Source organism: Chaetodon trifascialis, chromosome 10 (assembly GCF_039877785.1).
Source record: "Chaetodon trifascialis isolate fChaTrf1 chromosome 10, fChaTrf1.hap1, whole genome shotgun sequence".
Taxonomy (NCBI): Eukaryota; Metazoa; Chordata; class Actinopteri; order Chaetodontiformes; family Chaetodontidae; genus Chaetodon; species Chaetodon trifascialis.
In genome coordinates, this window is record NC_092065.1 from 11,844,884 (window position 1) to 11,867,065 (window position 22,182).

The 22,182-nt window shown below is 42.6% G+C and overlaps 1 protein-coding gene across 1 annotated transcript in view; it reads right to left on the reverse strand.

Moving 5' to 3' along the window:
- roraa (RAR-related orphan receptor A, paralog a) overlaps positions 1 to 21,272 on the reverse strand; it is a 178,402-nt gene extending 157,130 nt beyond the window's left edge. The window contains exon 1 of the mRNA XM_070972701.1: positions 20,944 to 21,272. Coding sequence (XP_070828802.1) covers positions 20,944 to 21,097 — 154 coding nt within the window. The 5' untranslated portion in view covers positions 21,098 to 21,272. The remainder of the gene's footprint in view (positions 1 to 20,943) is intronic.
- Positions 21,273 to 22,182: the final 910 nt, after the last annotated feature.

Consider the following 22,182-nt stretch of genomic DNA (forward strand, 5'->3'; position numbering starts at 1 on the left):
TCTGTAAGGGAGTTACAATGGGTCACACAAAACAAATTCAATTGAGGTTTATCTTCTGGAGACCTTAAATATCCACAACAAGATTCAAAACATGTTGGCCATTAGTTATTTTGTGTACAACATTGCTAATTTGGCACAAGGGTGGCTCCAGAGAAAAGGTCATACATTGACCAAATGGACAAAGATCATCTGGGGAGTATGACAGTGTATGGTAATGTATGACAGTGTTCAGTAATGTTCATGCTAATCTGCCCTTTACATTTCAAGAGATGCTATGTACAAGTGGAAATTTGGACCTGAGGGTGGTGGTAAAGGTCAAGGGGTCACCACAGTGAACCATGAATGTGTTCCCAGAGGAGAGCAGGAGGGTATGACTATGTTCTAGTGTGCAAGTGGAAATCTGCGCTCGATGCTGTGGGTCTGAAATCATTATCTGGACACAACAAATGTGATCGCTTCTTCACATGACACATTGCTATTGATATGTTTGAGTTGATGCTGATGCTGATGTGTACTTTTTTAATATTTCTTCAGTTCAAGTGGATATTTTGGCTTGATGGTTGTGGCAGTCTGTTGCTGGGAATCTAGCCATTACTCTTCAAGACATGAAGGATGAAATTTTGACATTATGATGGTGCTGTACGAAAGGTCAGATCATTAGGAACCATTCTCCAGGGACCTTGAATATACACCAAACTTAACTGCAATCCTGCCAGTAGTTGTCAAGAAATTTTGCAATCCAAAGAGTTGCATGAACCACCAGTGCCTGCCAAGACGGCTGTTTCCTAAGAAAAAATGACCAATGAATAATTAGAAATAGACCCATGGAGCCATATATGATAGCATTTAAAAGTTTGTAGAGGGAAGAGTTAACATGGAGCAGATCCTAATACCTTGAACAGAGATAGTCAAAAGCAGCCAATCAACAGCCTCTTTGACACACAGCTGCAGTTTTACTTGCGTTTAAAGCAGAACTCTCCAATTTCACACATTAAAGTCTGTTTATGGTTCTTGGGGAGTACTACTGCATATGTAAAAGACGTTACATGAAGCCTTTTGTGACTCTAGAGGGAGCGGCACGACGCCGATAAATTTCAAGTTCACTTGAGGCAGCGTCGGCTGGGTCTGAAGACAAAATGAGTTCACCTCTACAGCCTGCTCCTCATGTCTGTTTGAAGCTAGCAGCTCAAGGCTACGCTAGCTGCAACAACAATAACACGTCCCAATCTTGATCTGCTGGCGGTCAGACTGTGCAGTGGCACCAGGTTTGGACGAGGAAGATGCTGTCAGATACTGTCTTTTAAAGACAAAGTTCTAGGAGCGCAATGCTAAATCAGTGGTGCTCTTTTAATGTCCCCTTGTTAAGGGAGGTGTGACCTGTAAAGGCAGCCAGAGAAGAAGTCTGTGAACATTTGTTTTTGGTCTGCCATCAAGTTACACACAGAACCAACACTAATTAGCAACAGCTGATATGACAGCCAGTGTTTGTCAGTTAAATCTGTTAGAGTCGGTCTAAAAATGGGAAGTTGCGAGATGAAGGTTTTGTACCCTGCTTTTTGCTAATAAGACAGGAGAGGTAACAGCTTCATTATCGTCAGTGCTGAGCGAATGCATGTACTTTGCCAACTCAGGTGTCAGAGTCAATCACCTCTAATTTTCAGCAAAATGCTCAGTGTGTAAAACCTGGCTGTCATTAAGGACAGGAGTGCACTGTAACACGAGCAGTAAAGAAAGGATCAAATCCATTAAACATATTTAAGGATTGGTCGCGATATCAATCCTTTGGATCGATAGGACGTTGAGACAAATGACAGTAATCCATTCCAATGCTCATCTCACAAAAGTTACCCATTAGTGCATTTGGGTATTATTACTGATTTATCCACCAAACACACATTTTACCAGACATTTGGCTCTTGGAGACAGTTCAGTTCAGACCTGGAGTGAGATGACTGTGACAGAGGGAAATGCTGCAGAAACTCTGGCTGAGCAGGTGTGCTCTTACTCTTGTCTTGTCTGTATAGGACATGGCAGTATGACAATATTCTGTCTACCATCCTTAGTGACACAAGACTCTGGAGCTCCCCTATAATTAACCCTGGCTGAGCTCCAGCCCAGGTAGTGCAGGAGAGAAGGCCCACTGACTGCCAGCATGTCTGGCACGCACCATCCATTCCCCAAACCTGGAGATGATCCTGCACAGGAGACACTTTGACACTCTCTACCGCATACACGGTGGACTCAGCAGAGCCTCAGCCAACAAACCCATCTGTGGAACTCATTATTAGATCACTGCTAAAGACTCAAGCAGGACCCTCCACACTGAAACTCAGTTCTGCAGATATTTCTAAGCTGCCTATGCTCAATTAGATCACATTTTTCCTTATCTATATTCTCACGTTTTTTTTTTGTTTGTTTTTTTTTTTTTTTTCAGAAAGAGTTGATGCTACACCGTTGTGATGGTCAGCCTGACGAACCTGGAAGGCTTTTTTCTTTATTTAGATGTGATGAGAGAAGTAAGACAGCAAAAATATGCTCTGTGTAAGATGAAGAAACATTATATTTATGGCACATAGCTTGTAGAGTTCCAACTACATAATGTATATAAAGCATAGAAACATTTCCACCGTATTCAGAAGTGCTGAGCTTTATTGTGCATCAGCACTTCTTAAAAGGGCCCATAAGAGCTCTAACATTCTAGGTATCATCTCAGTCGTTGTTGGATAAAGAGGATCCATAAGCCCCTCATTGTTTGCAGTTTGACCAGGTGCTTGGCACATAAAACTGCTACATTCATCTGCCAAAAACTGCTGGCACACACACAACACTCCAAACATCTCCCCTTGCTCGCTGCTCTGAAAATAATTTTTCAAGAAATTGCGCTCTATGTGGAAACACAAACAGTTTATATACAGATATGGCTTTTTTTAAAAAAGGAAGAAATGAAATAAACATTGATCTTAGCTGTGTGTACAGCGCAAAGGTTTTATAACAATGACACACGATCCTCATCCGTTTATCTGTCTTTTGTCATCATCTGTTACTCAGGCGCCGTTAATGAAATGCATATCATCACACATAAATCAAACTAATCATAGCTGGCATATTCTGTAATGCTCCTGCACAGAAAAAAACACAAGACAGCCCCAGTGTAATATAGGTTTTCTTTTTTTTTTTGCTGCGGTGTGATGAATATGAACCTGGGGTTAACCTGTTCCTTACAAAGACCAGAAATCAATTAATATTTAATTTGTCTGCAAATTAAATATTGAGAAAACAGGAGGGCTTTTCATAATGTCTCTGAGAGTTTTTTATTAGATTAATTTCAGTGTTTTTCATCAAAGGTAATGCTACACCGAAGCTGCCACATCCCTTAGCCTTCCCAGTTTTGGCTGCACTTTTCTTTCAAAATGATTGATTCGTGAATGGATGACTGCACAGGCCTGGTGTGCAATCCACTGTTTCTTTCATGCTGCTAACACAATCTGGTTGGAAGCATCTTAGAAGCTTTCTCCTGTAATCTTTTTCACATTCCAAATGATAAGTTTAGTAACTCCAACAGACCTACTGCATGAGCAACAGAAACTTTAATGTTAAAACTGTGAAAAGTCACTGAAAGTCACATCAGGTGCGATAACATGAATTTGTAATCCGAAAGCTTCTCGTCAAACGAACTCCCTGACAACTTACCCTTTGTTATCACTTAACTTATTAAACACAAAACACACATGCAGTAATTTAACATCATTAAATTCCCAATTACGAGCCGCCACTTAATAATGGACAGTGAGCTATTTCATTGATCTTTTTAAGTGAACATGAATAGGATCCACTGAGCAAGTGGCACTAACTGCAAGCTCTGGAGTCAAGCAACAGATAAGCATAAGCGACATCTTGCCATGCATAACCATGCTGCCTCTCTCGCACTCAAGCAGCTCCCAACGTCTGACGGTTCTGATGTACTTCAGTCACCCTGATATTCCACTTGTTTAGACAACCTGCTCTGGTTTCATCATGCGAACATCGCAAATCACAGAAAATAACCTTAACAGTCACATCCAGGATCCCAGAGGCAGCCACAACTTGCTGTTTGAATTCTACCCAACAAGCCTGCACAGAGAACATAGCAGCATTTTAATTACAGAGAAGGAAAATATCCATTTTATCTCTGCTGACCTCGTGCCGTCGTGACAATTTTGTTTCATTTTGAATCCCACACAAAGGTAGGGACCGTCTGATTTGTTGTTAAACAGTCAAAATCCAGCAATTAATGCTTGTTAAGCTTCAACATGTTCAGCACATCCAGCTGGCAGACCATCGTTACACAAAATCAGACTTGGCTGGAAACATCCTCTTCAAAAGATTTAAAATGATTGTCATCTCCTTATATTTAAATCTTCATATCTGCATTAAACTATCAAGAAATGTTGGAAATGCGAAATATAAAACGTCATTAGGAGATACCAGGTATATCAGCGACCGCATCTGTCTTTCTCCACATGGTTTAAAATTAAAATGTAATTTCACTTTTTCCATTAAACACTGAGTGATATGAATCACTTTATGGGATAGATGGTTGAACCTGGGCCGTCGTTAAGGGTCAAACAATATCCAAATGTATGACACAGGTTGAAAACACCCAGTGCTCCGCAAATCAGCTGGGCACAAAATACCCTTCTGTTCCCACTGTCACCTCCTGGTACCTTCACGCTTTGTGGGTATATCTGCAAGGGAGGGGGAGGCAGGGGGGAGCCAGAAACCACGGGCTGAGGCCGAGGAGCCTGGATAAATTAGCCAAACCACTTAGGTGATTTCAACTAAAATTAGCAGCGCTGCCTGTGGGCTCCATCAATTCTGAACTTGCTCAAACTCTGACAAGCATGGGGAACTTTTTCCCCCTGGCCCCAGCATCTAGGAGCCCCCTTTGTCTGGCTCTCTCTCTCTTTCTTCCGTATACCCTATCCTCTGCTTTTTTATCTTTTACTATAGAGAGCTCCAGACAGGGATCTGCATGCATGAACACTACAGAGCCTTCTCACATTCCAACATATTATTTTTCTTTATTTCTTCCCTCATTCACATCAGAGGCTAAAGCAGCGTTTCAATCGAAGAACACTTCCCAAGGTTTGCTCGACACTGTCAACCGAGCGTTGATGCAGAATTATAAAATCAAGCATGATTTCGTTCTGAAAGCACATCACAAGGTGATAGTGTTTCAAAACTGTGCCATGACTCATTTGCAAGGTTCGTACTCAGCATCCAGTTCCACAGTCACAGGTGCTCGCGGTGTCTGTTGACACACAACAGTGTGGTAGCTGAGAAATCACATGATCTGAACAGGGTGGGACACAATGAGCTGAAATTTCAAAAGGCTCCTTTTGCAAAGTTGCAAAGCAAATATTTGCGACAGGGCAACAGAGATTTCTCGTTTTATCTGTACACGCAGCACATAATGCTCGTATCTCGAGTGACGCTGCAGAACATTGAACATACAATCAGAGAATAATGTAATAATCATTTGCTAGAATTAAGCATTTTGTCCTGCATATACACGATGAATAGACAATCGCCTTTATAATCTGATGACATATGTGCAACATTTATCTACACCTGGCTCCTCCTGGCACCACATTTTCTCTTTCTGGCCAAATTGCCAGTCTACCTAAACTGACAGGTGGCCACCCCGAAATGAAAAAATTGCAGCACATTTTGTAGTGAGTGTCAATTGTCTCTTTGGAAGGCAATCCCAAAGCACTGCGATATCACATGCTGTACTCTAAACAGAAGCTAATGTGGAGAGACTGTAAACACACACGCCGCCTGAACTTTCTAGACGCAACAGTGAATCCTAATGCTTTTATGAACAAGAGGGGTGGAAAAAAATTCTATTTAGCCACAAAGAAACGGCATCCATTCCGCCTGAAACATCACAAAAATCCCCGTGTTTGGTTTGGGGAACGCTTCTGTTTCCACATATGTTTTATGAAATCAACCACCCAAATTTTAAGGTGATTTTTATTAGCGTAATTAATTGCTCACAGTAGTTCAAGCTGCGGGGTGAACAGCACTTTTCACTGCTAATCAGACAGCAACTCATCAGCAGCCAGGCGGCATGCGAGCTGAGGCAGAGCACGGAGGCATGAAAACCCAAACACATGTGTACGCACCCCGCATTTGCACAGCAGTAAAAGCAAAATGACAACATTTAAAACTATACTGCCATGACTCACTGAGACGTTCAGTCAGACAAGTAAACACGCGTAAAATAGTGACGGATCACATTTGCTGCTCGAGTGACTGCCCAAGCCCACAGAGCCTGGGCAGACAAAGACAAAGACATTTTATAGAAGGGAATGCATGGCTCCGACCAGCCAAGCACACTAAATTGACCTATTCCTTAATAGCTTTTAATGAAGACAACGTGAGCCCTGAGTGCCGCAGAGACCTCGGGCGCTGGCGTCGCCTGCGCACGCTGCCCGCAAAACTGGCTGCCGCACAAACAAAGCCAAGCGAGCAGCTGATTTTTAATTCTAAATTGTGAATTCCAAATCATCTCTCCATGAGATTACCTTTCCCCCAGCAGACTTTCCCTAATTTGTTCAATTAATGGGAATAGTGTTCCAATTAAAATGTCACATCCAAATGAATTTAATTTGAGATGAAACTGCCTGTGACAACTGGTTGGTGAGAGATCTGTGGCAATGGAAATGAATAAAGCAGTCATATTAACATCCATCAATCCATTTTCAACTCGCACTTTTTCCTAATCACAGTCCTCTTTTTTACTTCACAAGATACCTCGATATCATATTTAGAAATGATATAAATTGCCGTTGCCTTGAAAACCTGATTTCCTGTCATTAGTTGCAGTTCTTTATTAGCATAAAAATACACTTTCTTCTCAGAGCTGCCTATTTGGACCTGACTGGCTCTTGTCTCCACTCATCCTGACGTGTTTGATGGCACTCTGTTTTGCAAGCTCCGACCAAGAGGCAGCTCAGAGATACCACTGAGACAAAGAGGTCAGATCAAATTAAACTATTTGATCACACCGCTGTAACAACACCACAGCCGGCTGCTTTTTTCCTCTCGCCATTATGCAACTGCTAACATCTGTTACTTCTCCACACACATTATGTGCAGCCTAATAAAGCCGCAACATTATATGTCGGATTTGGAACAGGACCTTAAATTTACATCGACACAAAGCTGAAAAAGACCAGGACCGGTGCAGAACATTTGAGCATTTAATGACTGAATCAAACACGGCACGGATAAAGGTTGCAACATGCAAATTAGATGACTTTCAATCTCCCAGGTGAAATAATTTATTTGCTCACGTTAAAATGAATTCATTCTGCTTCAACCTCCATCTTCTACTGGGCCAGTACTGGTAAAAACATATGCCGACAAATGTTCTCATCTCTTCTGGGAATGTCTGGCAGAGGACATTTCTCTGGGAATATGCGAACATTCTTTATTCGGCATAACAGCTCCTGCAAACCTATTGTTTTGAGTTGACAAGGTGCTCTACGGAAGCACATCAGCTCTTATATCAAATTCGCCATTCCTGACCTTCACCCTAGTTTCAAGTGGGGGTGAAAAGAGTGCACATGAAACAGAGTGGGAGAGGGTTAGAAAGAGTGAAGGCAGGAGAAGTTATGCAGAGAGGAGACTTCCAAGGACGACTCCAACTTCCTAATGGAGTCTCCAGAAGGTGGAGGTAGGTAGTGCAGAGGAGGGCAACAGGACCAGCGGCTCCCAGTGGGGGACAGGGGTGAAGGGTACCAGTGAGGTAGGCAACAAAGACAACTGGCAGCTTTACTGATCCATCAACTGTACATGCAAGTGAAGCGTTAAGAGATCACATCCAGCTATCATCTAGGTTGTAGGTGTCGTTTGTCAGGCTGCCATTGGTTCTTCTCCTCTCGCTGTAGATTCTGTTGTCTGAACTATAGAGGACTAACAGCCTGTGATGGAGCCCAAATTCAAACACAGCTACTTATTTTTACATCTTCTCGAGACCATTGCTGGAGTCCTTCTGTGCAGCCGAACAATGAAAAGACCTTTTTTTTTTTTTTAAATAAACAATGAACGAGGGAGATTTAATTCTTTCTGTCTCCTTTTTGAGTCATCATAGCAGCTTTTGGCAAGACATTACATGAACTGGTACAGGATCAGATGTTAAAGAAGCTTGTCAACAATAATGTAATGCAGCCTCGTCTTCAGCCATATTTTAATCACACTTTCCATACTCGCTTGTTCACTTTACACAAAGCTATGGCCACACTATCCTGTATCAGAGCAGATTTTTTTTAAAAAAGGGAAAAGACAAATCTCTTTTGCCTTTTGTTATTTCTGACAAAGTGCTGGAAATGTCGCTCTTGCAACACTTTCTCCATATGCCTCCAGACATCATCAAAAGACTATTTTTACTTTTTATTGGTAAATCGTCAACTTTTATTTGAAAGTAAAACAAATGACAGACGTTTCAGCCCCTTGGCGCACCATCATGTGGGCAGGACAGCAAAGCCAGGCAGCCTGATGAATGCCCGGCCAAGGCAAGCTGGAGGGAAGTAAAAGACACTCCTCAAACGGGCCCGTCAGCTTTCAAAGAAGCAGCCATTAGTGAGTGCTCATCAAGCGGGAGCAGGGGCCCGTCCATTCCCCTGGTGAAGCGGAGCAAACGGCAGGCCACAATGCCTCTATACGGGAGGAGGGAGGCGGAGGACTGCAGAGATGAGCCCTGGACCCAGTGGTGTTTCCGAGCGGAGTCAAGCCGCACGTCCCAGGCACACTCAATTCCCAGCCCAACTGTCATCGCTGGCACTCAATTCAGCCCCTTCAAGCACATAATCTGTGCTCGTATGGCTGTTAAACACCACACACTCCGGTCCTCCACTCATCCCATGCCATGGTATTGTTGTGTCTGCCGCCTTTCTTTCTATTATTGAGCCATTAAAGGATTTGGACAGAGGACCATTTCTCAGCATATGGTATCTTGATCAGCGACAAGGCAACTTAAGGACAATAGATTCCTTGCACATTTAGAAACTGATCCTTTTTTTTTTTTTTGTACGAGAAGCAATGCAGGAAATATCATGAGATGTATGTCTGTAGTGTGCTTTGGACTGTGCTGTAACCGCGCAATCATTTGCTCATTGGTTCACGCAGCGTGCGGCGCTATCACCGGGAAAAGGTGAGAGAGCTGACTGAGGATCTTGCAAGTTGGAGGGACAATCATTGCATTAATCTCAGTGAGCACAGTGGGGTCTAAGGTGGCACGGTGCCACGCCGGAGATTCCCACTTACGGCCATCTCTCCCGATGACAGAGCGATAATGTCACATGGGTCCAGGTGAGCGAAAAATGGCAGCCTGCTTGATGCTCAGCCGGCTGCTTTAATTGGCTAAAACAAAGTAATTTGAGAGCAGTATGGGGGGCACGAGGGGGTAAATGATGGGACAGAAGGTCATCGCTTCTCTTTTACTCTGCTGTGTGCCATCCACCAACACTCCCAGCATGTGCTACAGTTAATATTGAGATCTATTATACACTAGCCTTTCACCATCTGCTTCACACACTGAGAACCTGTGCTGCACACCTTGTTATTCAATAAAAAAAAAAGAAAATTTGTTTTGCTGCACTGTATGTGTGTTTGAGGATGCAGCAGCACACTTTGATTCGTGGGGATCATAAGACACTCAGATGTTACTGATGGTTGGTAAATCATAACAAATGATGTAATAGCATCAAAAGAGCTTTTAAAGCGCAAAGAGCAGAGTATTTTCTAAAATGCCCTCAGTATCCATATGGTGCAGTCAGAGCTGGGAACAATCCAGCACGATACCAACATGAAGAGTATTTTTTTATTCTGCGCTTCAAATTACACTGGAGATGCTGTGATTATTTTCACTGTCAGTTGATCTTTCTATTATTTTCTCTGTTAACTGATTGATTGTTTTGTCCATAATTGTCAGAAAATGACTGAGGAAAGAAAAAGGATTTTCCCAGAGCTGAAGGTGACGTCTTCGAATTGCTTGTTTTGTCTGCACAACAGTCCAAAAACCCCAAATGTATACAATTTTCAAAGATAAAAAAGTGCAACTGCTTAGCTTTGAAAAGATGAAATCACAGACTGTGCAGGACATTTTGCTTGACAAATAACTGAATTCATCAATTATCTAATTGTTGTGGATTTATTTCTTGTCCATTTCTATGTCACTGGAAAGAAAACTTATTCAAAATATGAATATCTGCTGATATCAAATACCGATGCAGTGCATTAGTAATTAATCAATAATCTGCATCGCTTACACGCCGCATCACATTCATGCACTGTTTCTCAGGCTCTAATTTTTAAAGTGCTGTTTTATTACAGTGTATCCCCTCGTGACATATTACCAAGACTTCCAACACTGAACAAGTGACAGAAACAACAGGTCATAACAGAAGGTGCAGTGCTGCAGACGTTTTTCCGATACAAAAGCACGTGTGCAGACAGCATTTCATTAACACTTCCGCTCTGTGTGTGTCTGTGTGCGTGTGCATCCAGGCACGTGTGTCTATTTGAGCGTGCGTAGTCGTGCGTGTGTTTGAGTGCGTTCGAGATACACGATGCACCTGTGTTAAACAAATGACCCCCACGCCTGTGTGGGTTTCTCCCAGGTGTGGCTGATGCATGGATCATGTGGTGCATAGTGCTCGGGGCCACATTGGCTCAATCGTCCTGGGATCACCTCCGAATGTGGCCCCGAATTTGCATTGAGTGAAGGAACGGTTCACCTCCTCAGCACAGCCTTCGACGCATCTGAGGTGCAGGGGAGGAGTGTGCTAGACCAACCCCCTGCAGGCAGAATCAGGTGTTATCTGTCTGACTGGGGACACCACCATCAATCTCTCCTGTCCACTTTCCTTTGCCCAGAATCAAATCAGCACAGGGTAATACATCTGCGCTGACGACGTGCAGACAAGATAAGCAATCGAGTATGCCAAAATTTTGCCATGTTTGCCTGATGTGTGAAAGGAGGACTGATAATGCATTTATCACTATATGCAACTGGTTTAGCCTTTCCGCTATCAAGGGATGCTGCGATAACTTGAGCTACTGCTGCTCTACCACTAAATTCTTCAACTATGTCCTCAAGTTTTGCTTTCACACCGCCGCTCCGTTGCTAAATAGAGGCGGAGCAGCAACAGTCCAGGTGCAAAGTTGCTGTAAATCAAATAAAAAATCTGATTTGTACAATGTTCATCCTTTTACAGACCTCACCGCCGGCTCTGACGCTGAACGCAGTGGAACTGACCGACTAAAACACTAGAAATAAAACACAGGGAAAAAAAAAACAACACCTAATGTAATCTGTTCAGCTCGTCCTGAACCACTAAGATACTTATGTCCCATCTTTCAACACACATTACCTGCGCTGCTCTTCAAGGTTCAATTTTATGCCCCATCTTATTATCCATTTACAGGCACACACTCTTCATATCAACAGAAAACAAAATGTTTCCTCCCATCGCTGCACTGACAATACACAGATGAACCGTGCCTTTGAAGGCCAGTGACTCACGCAGCGTGAAGCATGTCTCTTAAATGAACTTTTATATACAGTACTGGCCTGGAACATTTTGGCAAAGGCCATTTTTTCACTGTAAACAGTCTAGGGAAGTTTTTCTATAATTAATCTACCCCAACTTTATTCTTACATCCATCACTAGTCTGTTTCACATCCCTGGCTCATTCAAAATTCAACATGCTTTTAACTGATTCAGACAAATAACCTCACTCGAGCTCTGCTCTTTCGCTGGTTACGTACCTGTTATGTGAAGAATTCATCTGAAGATTTCACCCATTACTTTTACAAGCACCGTGAGGTGTGGCCCCCAGCTACCCTGCAGACCTTAAAGCCCCCTGTGAGGTACCCTGCAGCTTCAGATTCTCCTTCTGGCTTTTGCAAATGCGTCTGTACTTGAAACTAAAGTTGACCAAGCTATTACTTTAAACTTAAGAAGGACCTGTCTGGGGATCTTAGGCAGGCAAATGTAGCACCATCTGTTAAATGACTTGAAAATCAGTTTGATCTCTCCTGATTTGAAGGCGTCTTTTGTCCAAATGTTGCTCTACAGTATACAATAAAAGCCACAGTTAAACAAGTGCACTTTCTTGTAATTAATCTGTAAAACAAGGATTGCTTTGCCTTGGGCCACGAGGCGGCTGGGAGTTAAAAAGTGACACAGCACAGGGAAAATCTGAAAGTCGACCGAAAGATGCTGAAGAGAGCAGGAGGGGAAGAGGGAGGTGAAAAACCTCTGTTGACACCTGGTCTGTATGATAATCTGATCTGTGTATGATGGCTGAGAGTTTGAAAGGCACTTTGTCCAATTAGAAGTGTGCAGCAAATTTCCACCTGCCCCTGACAGAGATGAAGTGGCTCTTTCAGAAGACGCTGTGGCACTGAGCCAGCAAAGAGTGCCCAAACACTGCAAGTGGAGCAAGCAGAAATTAATGAGCATCACAAGCCACACTTGTTTAACACAAGATGACATTGAATGAATATTCCCTCAGTTAAACTGTTTCATACTATATTTCAATTACTCACACAAACGGAAAACTTCGACAAAGGCTGAATAGTTTATCGAGAGAGGAAGATGATGGGAGCTTTGTGCCAACAGTTGTTCAAAATGGACACATTTCAGAATTTTTAAAGACTTTTATGTTATTGGTATTATTTACCTGCTACTTTCCCAAAGTCATTCATAATGCCAAAATACATGTACTGTATTTTGACTAAACATGCTTCTGATCTAAATCTTGTTAAAATCACATATTCCTCTTCACTAAAATATGCCAAAAACACTGCAAATATGTTTCATTTAAAAAGTTTAACGAATTCACAAGAGATTCCTCGTACTTCACTGAAGAGTCCGTTTTCCTTGTTTGTGCACTGGAGGCTTCAAGTTTCCACGTCACACTTGTGGAAGGTGAATGCTGGACCATAATTGGCTTCCAAACTACGTGTGATGTCACAAATCACACTGGTGGACCCGCCTCTTTAAAACCCGATTTTCAGTGAGCGCAGAGAAACTTTCCACTTTCAGCAGATGAATGTGAAAACAGTTTTCTAGTGTCAAACTCTGCACATAGATCATTCTGCACAGTGAAGCGCAGACATTCAACTATAGGGACAAGAAGGAAAAACATATTTTTCAGTAGAGGGGGACTTTTAAAGTGAAAAATAACTCAGGTTTTGACATGATCCTAACTTGAAAGCAACAGGAATCGTTGTGTGGTGAGTTCTTCATAAGTTCATAGCACAGTGTATAAGGAACGTCTGCATGACATGCCACTATCAACATCAACCAAAGGCCTTCATCTTCCTATTTCTGTATGTCTATTTCTGTCTGTCACATAAAAATAGGCTTTTAACAACCCAGCATGGCGTTAATTATTGCCTCTTAAGTACTGCATTAGTAAAATAAAGCTGCAAATATTGATTGATCAGATGATATTTGTCAGAGAGTGAGAGCAAGATTCGTGTATCATACATGCAGAAGAGAGACTTTGTCTTTCAATCACTGTCAGAAAGCAGCACAGCAGCAGCATTGCTGCATTGATTGAGCTCCATCGTGCCACACTCTGTCTTCGTACGCCTCCTAAAGCAATCAATCCACAGACACGCAAGAACCAAATATTCATTAGCGACTTATTCATATTCAAAAGCTGCCTTTCGAAAGTAACAAAAGAGCAGAATTGTCTTTGACAGGCGCATTACAATGATTCTATGACATACTGTGTGAGGCCTGAACAATTGTGATCATCTTCTATTATCTTATGAGCAAAGAGTTGTGTTCATTATTGTCGTCTGCCAGATGAGGAAATCTGTATTAACAACTAGATTATCTAACAAAGATTATAGTGTTAAGATTCATCACAATCAGACAAAATGTTACACTGTGAAACGAATACAAATGGCGTCTTTGATTCCACAAATATTCAAGCCAGAATTCTCCACTCAGATTTGTTTAGAACGGCACAAAGGTCGCTAGAAATGTCTGTGTTTGGACAACACACAGACGAGTGCGAGATGTTTCACTAAGAAGGAGCTAATAGTTTCACACAGAGTGATTCAACATGATTAATACTTATGGGTATTGTTTAACTACTCCAGCCCACTGGCCCTCTGTAACTGGCAAAAAAAGAGAGAGATGGGCTGCGATGTTAATAATTAGTTGGTTCTGCGCTCAAAAAAAAAAAAAAAAAAATCTGTCCAACCTCACCAGATTTTAATCAAAGGCTGAAAATAGTAGCTGATTGTAATCGGCACTCAGAAGTCACCAGGGGTGTTTGAAGAGCCCGTCAAGCCTGAGAGTGGAGCTAATTCGATTAAGTGGCGGCTGTACCTGGAGGGGACGGATCTGTATCTCTCCCTTTTTTATTTATGAGATTAAGTCGCGCTTGTTATTCCAATATAAATAATCAAGCCAACAGAAATGACACTGATTTTCAAGTTGTTTTATCTCCCTTGTCTCCAAAAGTTTTTTGTTTATTTCAGGTGACAAATAAACTTTTGTGGAGTAATACTCCGGCAGTAGCGAGGTAACGAAAATTGCGGCGGAGGATGTGATCTGCGTGCTTCGCCTTCCTCGGCGTTATTAACATGCGATGGAACCAAAGGAAAATCAAAGTATTGGCGCTCGGAAAAAATGTTCTGCTCCTGCAACTATATTATTTATAGTATTTATAATAATAAAATTTGAAGACGGATTTGTGCAAATGAAAAACAATAACTTCACTTTGGTGAAATAATGATGCAGAGACTTAAAAAAAAAGTTAAAACCCACACTCCCCAAACTGAGACCTTCTCTTGTCTCGACTATTCTAGTTATATTTAATACATCCTGAGAATACATAAGTGCACACATTGTTAAGTTACATTACCAAAGGAGGAAGCACATGTATTCTTCTGCCTTGCTACTGTTCTTCACCTACAATATGCAACACATATTTCCAGTTTCATCTGAGTCTGATGTCGCAGTCCACCACTCAACAGAGTCTGTCTCAACAGCTGCCGCGAGAGCCATTTAGCCTACGGAGGGCAACATAAATAACAGTTAAGAGGCTCTTGAGGTGTGCAGTTTGAATAACATACTTTAGATTTTACAACGCTACATCTTCCCATTTTAAAGCCCGCACACGCACACGGTGTTTGAGAGCACCTCCGCTGCCGGGAGATCATCCTGATTTCTCTCAAGTGTTCAACACATGTCAGTGCTCTGCAGCCTGCATGACGCCGTAAAGCCTCTGTGGTAAAAAGTATATTTTCTCTGAGTGTGCAGACACTTGACATGACTTGACACACGTGACATGAAGCAGCGTGAATGTATATGTCCAAAGTGATTCTGTTCAAAAGCAAAGGAGTGATGGTTTCAGAGATACTGCTGGTCAAAGTTCCTGCCTGAGTGCTGGGATTTTCAGCACTGGGAGCTTACCTACCTGCTCGGGAGCTTTGCTCTCCACACTGGTGGAGATGCGAAAAGCTTGGCCCTGGATGTGACATCAGAATTCCTCTGAGTGATCCTTTAGACCCCTCTCACCACCTCTTTCCCTCCAGGCCTCTTCTAAAGGGCCCATTTCAAACCAGAGAGGCACAGAGCAGCACGGAGCCAAGCGGCACCAGTACTTAGGTCACAGTGTACCACATTAAATTTAGACGCCTTTAACGCCCTCCAATAATGCATCTGGAGTATTTCCGGTCATTACTATTCAGACTTTTCTATCTTCTATCTAAGATACAAACTTCTGTAAATGGGCCATAGATCTGAGCTATCATTCACCACTGGAGATTTCACATCAAATCTGGTGTCTGTCACCAGTTGAAACTTCCTCGCCAGCCCCAGTTAAGCCACTGGTGATTTAAACTCCAAAATAAATTGTCCCACAAGAATAAAACTTTTAGATTTGGTCGAGGGTAAGTTTGACATTTCTAAACTTTTTTTAATTAATATAGGGGCCTGTCAGGGGCTTGCAATGCGCTGCCTACAATGCAACCCTGTAAATCTAAAAAGTGGCTTTAAAATGCATCCATCCATCTTCTTGTGCATCTGCACTGTGTATCCTGAGCTGCCAGCACTAATTAACAACTTGCACAACCAATGCACTTTAATTCAAGTTCCTGTGCTGATCAAAAGCACATGGACTCAATAACACGAACCTTGGTAACCAAGTTTTCAGCATCATGTTAGGTGCCACAGGATACAAAATGATGGACATTTGTTCATAATTGATATTAATGCACACAGATGCTGGCAGGGTGAACTTTGGAAGCTACTCATGGGTCAACTGTCCTGTCAGTGTGTGCAAATTTTCAGTGGCTGGGGAGAAACCAGCAGCGTGTCGACAAAGTAGTTCCCTACAATTTAGATCTATAGTCCTTTCAAGCAGCTTTAGAAAATACAAAAAAACCCTTCCCTCTACATACTGTAATCAAAGGTTATTGCCTTTGCAAGCCATTCATATCATAGACTATTAAATTCTTCAATGAAAATTATCCCCCAAAAAAACCTTGACCGCTGCTGGATGCCGCACTGATACACCAAACTAAACTGAAGCAGTTAACTGCCCAATCAAAAAGGTGGCAGGGACGTCTTTCAGCCTCGCTCTCTCACTCGCGGAGCTGAAAACATTCAAATGTCTGCTATTTAAAAAGCACCAGAACTATTTAGTTTAATAGGCCCCATAAACTGCCTTTGTGAGTGTAATTTTCTCGCAAAGCAGGATGTTCAGACAGGACGAAAAATCAGGAGGGACTTCATTTAAATATTTGAATATAATGAATTTAAAAATAAATTTGAGCCATTTATATCACAACTAAGACACTTAAGGAAACAGAAACAAAGTTTTTTGATTTGTATTGCTCAAGCTAATGCTAGTTAGCTTTATTACAAAGGTAAACTTACAGATTGCATATGCTGGAGGACTTAGTTGTGAAGCTTTAAAATCAAATATCCCAGAGCTGAGTTTGTACAAAATCAAGCAAAAAAAACTTGCAGGAAACTGATTGTCGGCATACGACGGTAAATAGCAAAACATTAAGAAAAAGAGACGAGGGATTTTACCTTTCATGGGACCTACATAAAAAGTAGAGCCATTCACAGCACTTTACAAATAAGTAGGACAATTTGAGCCCCCAAAAAATGACTTACTTTATACATTTTGTGACATCATTTTGAACTGACGGCAAGAAAGAGAGCCTCACATCCGACAGGACAAAATCTCAATCAGTGCTTAATTAACTAATAATCCTGATGTTATGTTGACGTTTACAGGTACATCCACCTCAGATGAGCATGCTGCTGCTCAAATGTACTTTGACTTCTGAAGCTTATAAGAAACGTAGTGGTGCCAAAGTCTAAACTAAGAGCAGATGTCCCCATCTAATACAACAGCTGAGCGCGACATTGAAGAAATACTCTTTATCTTTGCAGTTAAACTGATATTTTATACAGTCGTTCTGAGAAGAACTTAATGTGAAGAGATCAGATGCTGAGCTTTGACTTCAAATGGGCTGATTATTAACATTTAACAATGTTAACTGTCTGACAGGTACCAATAAAAGTGTCCATGATATTATCGCCTCACCCACACGGATTGAACCTGATATTATGTTACATGCAGCCAGCCAGAAAAAAGAGAGACCTCATGGAGTTCCTCTGTCCGAGCTGAAGGCTCAGCTATAAGCCTACACCTGTATCCTCATGCTCTCCAGAGCCCCAGCTCATTGAATTTGAGAATGCCACAGTCTCAATAATGTTGCCGTCCACTCGAGTGGCGTGCAAGCCCCACACCAACTCCCGGCTTTCTGAGATTTTGTGTAAAACCTTTTTTTAAAAAAAAAAAAAAAAAGCCTCTGCGTCCCCGCACCTCATCCGTCTTGTGTCAACAACAACTAAATAAATGCTACCACTCTAGCCGAGAGCTCTCGTTTCGCTGCCCCAAAATAAAACTGCTGGATGAAAGTCTGGTTACGTGTTCATTAAGAGAAGACTGAATATTTTTATCCTCTGCTTTTTTAGTTTGGATCAGCTACTAAAACTGCACTGTCAGGTAAGATTTTCTTGCCGCAATGAAACCAACATTTAAGACGGCTCATGGTTTTATTTTATCTTAAAAGAATGGTAACAAAGCTTGTGATGAGACATTCTGCAAATGCTGAGACACAATGGGCTGAACACTGGTGTTTAGTATGGAAAGTACAGAAGGAGATTCAATCTAGATGTGACACTGAAGGGAGCGATTCTGCAGGACGCCTGTTATATTCTCCACTGTCGGAAATCACAATGACAACTTTCACAATGTCAAAAACAACTTCCTGCATTCATAAGCTTTCAAGCCTGGGCAGAGACCATGACCTGACACAACCAAGCCATTAATATTGATCATTTCGAAAATATGTGAACGGAAGGATCTTGCCATGTGAAAATAACAGCCTTTCTTCTTTCCAGTAATGATATCCACAGTCCTCCAAGGCCTGTTCTCTGACCCACTCGCGTCTTACAGCAGAGCTTCTGCTGAAGTAAGCCCTTTCTACTTAAAAGGTATTAGCACTCAGGGTTAAAACAGTAAATGCTCTGCATGCAGGATAAGAAATGTGCATCCTCAGAAAGTCTAATACAGCTGGTGTAAAGAGGGAAACTGTGCTTGAGCATGTGTCTGCCGCCTTTCAGATGCCGGTGTCTGCGGCTGGCCTGAAAAGCCCGAGTATGAGCGTAGAAGTGTAATCCTAAAAAATGTCTAACAAGTCTGCAACACTGCCGTGAGCCTCTTTTTTTTTGTTTGTTTTATTATCGTTTTATTTTTTGAGTAATCCAGCAGTGAACTGAGCCAACGCAATAAACCAGCTGCAGTTACTTCTTAATGGAACACTTGTAATTTTACATCAATGCTTAATTCAATAAAGCAATTAAGCCATCATTTCCTTATGAAAGAAAACTTTTCCTCCGCTCTCCCGCACGGCGAACGTCCTGAATATTTCCAACATTGTTTCATTTGGAAATTCTCTGCTCTGTGAGCCTTGTGAAGCATCTTTGAAAGCAAATATAGGCAGACTGATACAGGCACGCCTTGTAAAGACACTCCATTCACTCCAGCATTTTTTAGATTGGATAGCAGACCACAACAGACTGCCTTTACTGCATGCAAGTGTACACAGTCTTCAGAAATTGAACTACATGGTTAAATATAGGAGAATAAGGAATAAAGAAGGAGCATAAGGAATTGAATAATCAATTTCAGACACATGAAGACTTCTAATAAGTTTGTACAAAGTTCTCCAAACTTTTCTTCAAGCCTTCTGCTGCTACAGCTCTGTAACAATCATTCTTATTCTCCGCACAAGGGTCGAAATAAAGTTCGAGCGCAAGGAAACTCCTTTAAAGCTGCAGAGGTTGCCCCACTGAACATGTGTTTTTTCTTTTTCTTTTTTTTTCACCCATTCAGCATTACATAACAGACCGAAGGCGTTCTTTTTTCCTGTCTTTCTCTTTCCCAGACGCACTTTAATCCTGTGCATAAAAGGGTGGGGTGAATATGGGTCAGCAGGTTAGGAGTGTCTCCAAGTCAGACTTGCGAAAAAAAGAAATCAATCCACGAAACCTCCCAACTACCTGTCTTTACCCCGCTATTACGTAAGTGCTCCGGCTGTGCCAACCCACAAAGTCACACAGTTTCCCTTCAGTGGTGCATAAATACCCGCTCAAGCGCAGAGATTGTCTCTTTTTTTTAAGTAATTAAACAACCGTGGTGGTCATGGGGAGTGGGTGAGCTCTTGTATAAAGTGAAAAGATCTGCGATGATGATTTCTGCTCTCAGTTGCGCGCCTGTGTTTATGGCTAAACCTGTTACATAACCAGCTTACATTCCACATTCACCATATCACACTCTAAATATACCCTTGCGCGCAGGAAGAGTGCGCACACAACAAGCACCGTGCGATGCATTAATTGTCGTGTACGCGCCGTTTGCCTCCCTGTCATGTCTACACCAACTCTGCTTGTCAAGAATCAGCAGAGAAATCACTATTTCTTTGAACTTGGATGAGCCCGGTTAGCCTGTGCTGGAGACAGCCGAGAGGGGGTGTGGTTAAATACTGTCTGTACTGTACAACATGGACGGGACGTGGTGGAGAAATCATGTGAAATGAACTAGTCCTCAGCAGCAATGCAGGCAGACTTTTGACGGGCTAATTGATAATCTGAGCCTGCTCAGTGTTGACTGTCTGATCGCGGTTGAGGTTTAGTCGCTAAAGGCGTGCAAAGCGCCTTCCTGCTCGCAACAGTGTCTGAGAGCTGGCGTTAAACAAATTCCAGCTGCCGGGGCGTCTTTTTGCACACAGGAATAGCCCAAAATCTGTGAGCTGGAGAGGTACGAAAAAAAAATAAAAAATCTAGCCAGACGGCGCTGTGTGCCGGATCAGGAACAGTGGAGGACACGTCCCTGCAAAGGCAGAATGGGACTGATCGATAAAGTGGCCCACAGTCTCCAAAAGTTCACTTTTGACACTTTGACAATATCGCGTCTGAGCGGACAGGTTGGCCTGTTTTGGCACCGCGAGAAGCCCCTCTTGGTCAGTTTGAAGTTGCTGGGTAATTGATTTATCTTGAAGTCAGAGTAAATGTGACATCTGTGACCGTATCACCCCCCTATGATTTGAGCTGTCAGTGGAGCCTGAACACCAGCAACACACACCGAGGCACTAATTACAACCGAACGGGCGAACGCCGCCGTGGTACCAAATCAAAAATCACGTCCCTGCGGTTGGCTGAATTTAGACTGTGTGCAGTTATTTACGGGGACGCGATTTAATTCATTTTGAAGTTTGATTAAAAAAATCCCCGATCGGTCGTTATTTCCCACACGGTGAAAAGCGAAACACGCTCCGCTTACCTCTGTTGGTGCTCGAACAGGTCTGCCTTCGAACCGGGGCTGGATGGTCCGCTTTCCGGAGCGTCTCCAGGTTTACCGGGGTTTCCCTGACCGGGGTAGCCGGCTCCGAGGCGCTGTTGCCCGGGTCGCTCGCTGGATCTGGAGGGGACTCCATGTTGAATTTCAGATTTACTGTTTAACTACCGCTAGTACTTAAAACTAATTGTGTGCGATCTGTGAGCTCCGACACTACGTCTTGCTATCTAATTTAGACTAGAAGTAAGAAATGAGAAATGCGAGTGTGTCTGGAGGTGGGTGTGTAGGTTTGATTGTCCACTAGCAGCGCTAGTGAGAGCTCCAGTCATGCACACTGAAAAGGGAGAGGTTGTCAATAGCCGAAGAATAGATGTAGGCCTTAAAGTAATCCATGCAGATCGACCCTGCGCAGTTTTACATGGGAATGTCAATATTCTATTAGTCAAATCCCGCTCAGTACTTTTTTACATCTATGTGATGTGATGTTTTACATGTTGGCTAAATTATACTAATATTATCTATAGGCTGCTGCTGCGTTTGAAAGCTGAAAACTGGCCAAAATGCATCATAATGACATGCATGCGCATCACCTCATAATCCAAACCCTATATTAGTCTGTTTCAATGAAGAACATGAATATTATTTGTGTGAAAACTGCAGCTCACGTGGTTGTTACTCTTGCTTTAATCGCAATCTGCAGCGAAACATGGCCACTGTCATCCACATCATCATATTCCGCTCACAATACACAACAGCGTCTGTGTTTGCAAGTTCACAGTGAGAAGCTGCGGAGCTACAGGGATTATTCAGTCACAGTGGGTGCCTGGCTGCAGCGTACGGCACACCATGAAACTCAACTTCCATGTCTGAGAATGCAAACATGGACAGGCAGAGCGTTCTTCGTTATTTTCATCATCATCATCATCATCATCATCATCATCTTCATCATCATCATCATCATCATCATCATCATCATCATCATCATCTCCACCGTCCTGTGGGAGGAGCGGACCGCTTAACTGAGCAGTCTGATGAAAGGACGCTTGCCTTTGCTCGCGGACTAACCTGAGTGTGCCTCCGCTGCCTGATGAAAGTTAAAGATTGACAGCAGTTTGGAGAGAATATGCGCTTTAAGACACTGCGCCGTGTACCGCCGGCATCAAACGTCACTCCTGCAACCTGCAGCCGCGCGCCGCTTGTTGCGCAGCAATTACAAGCGCCACG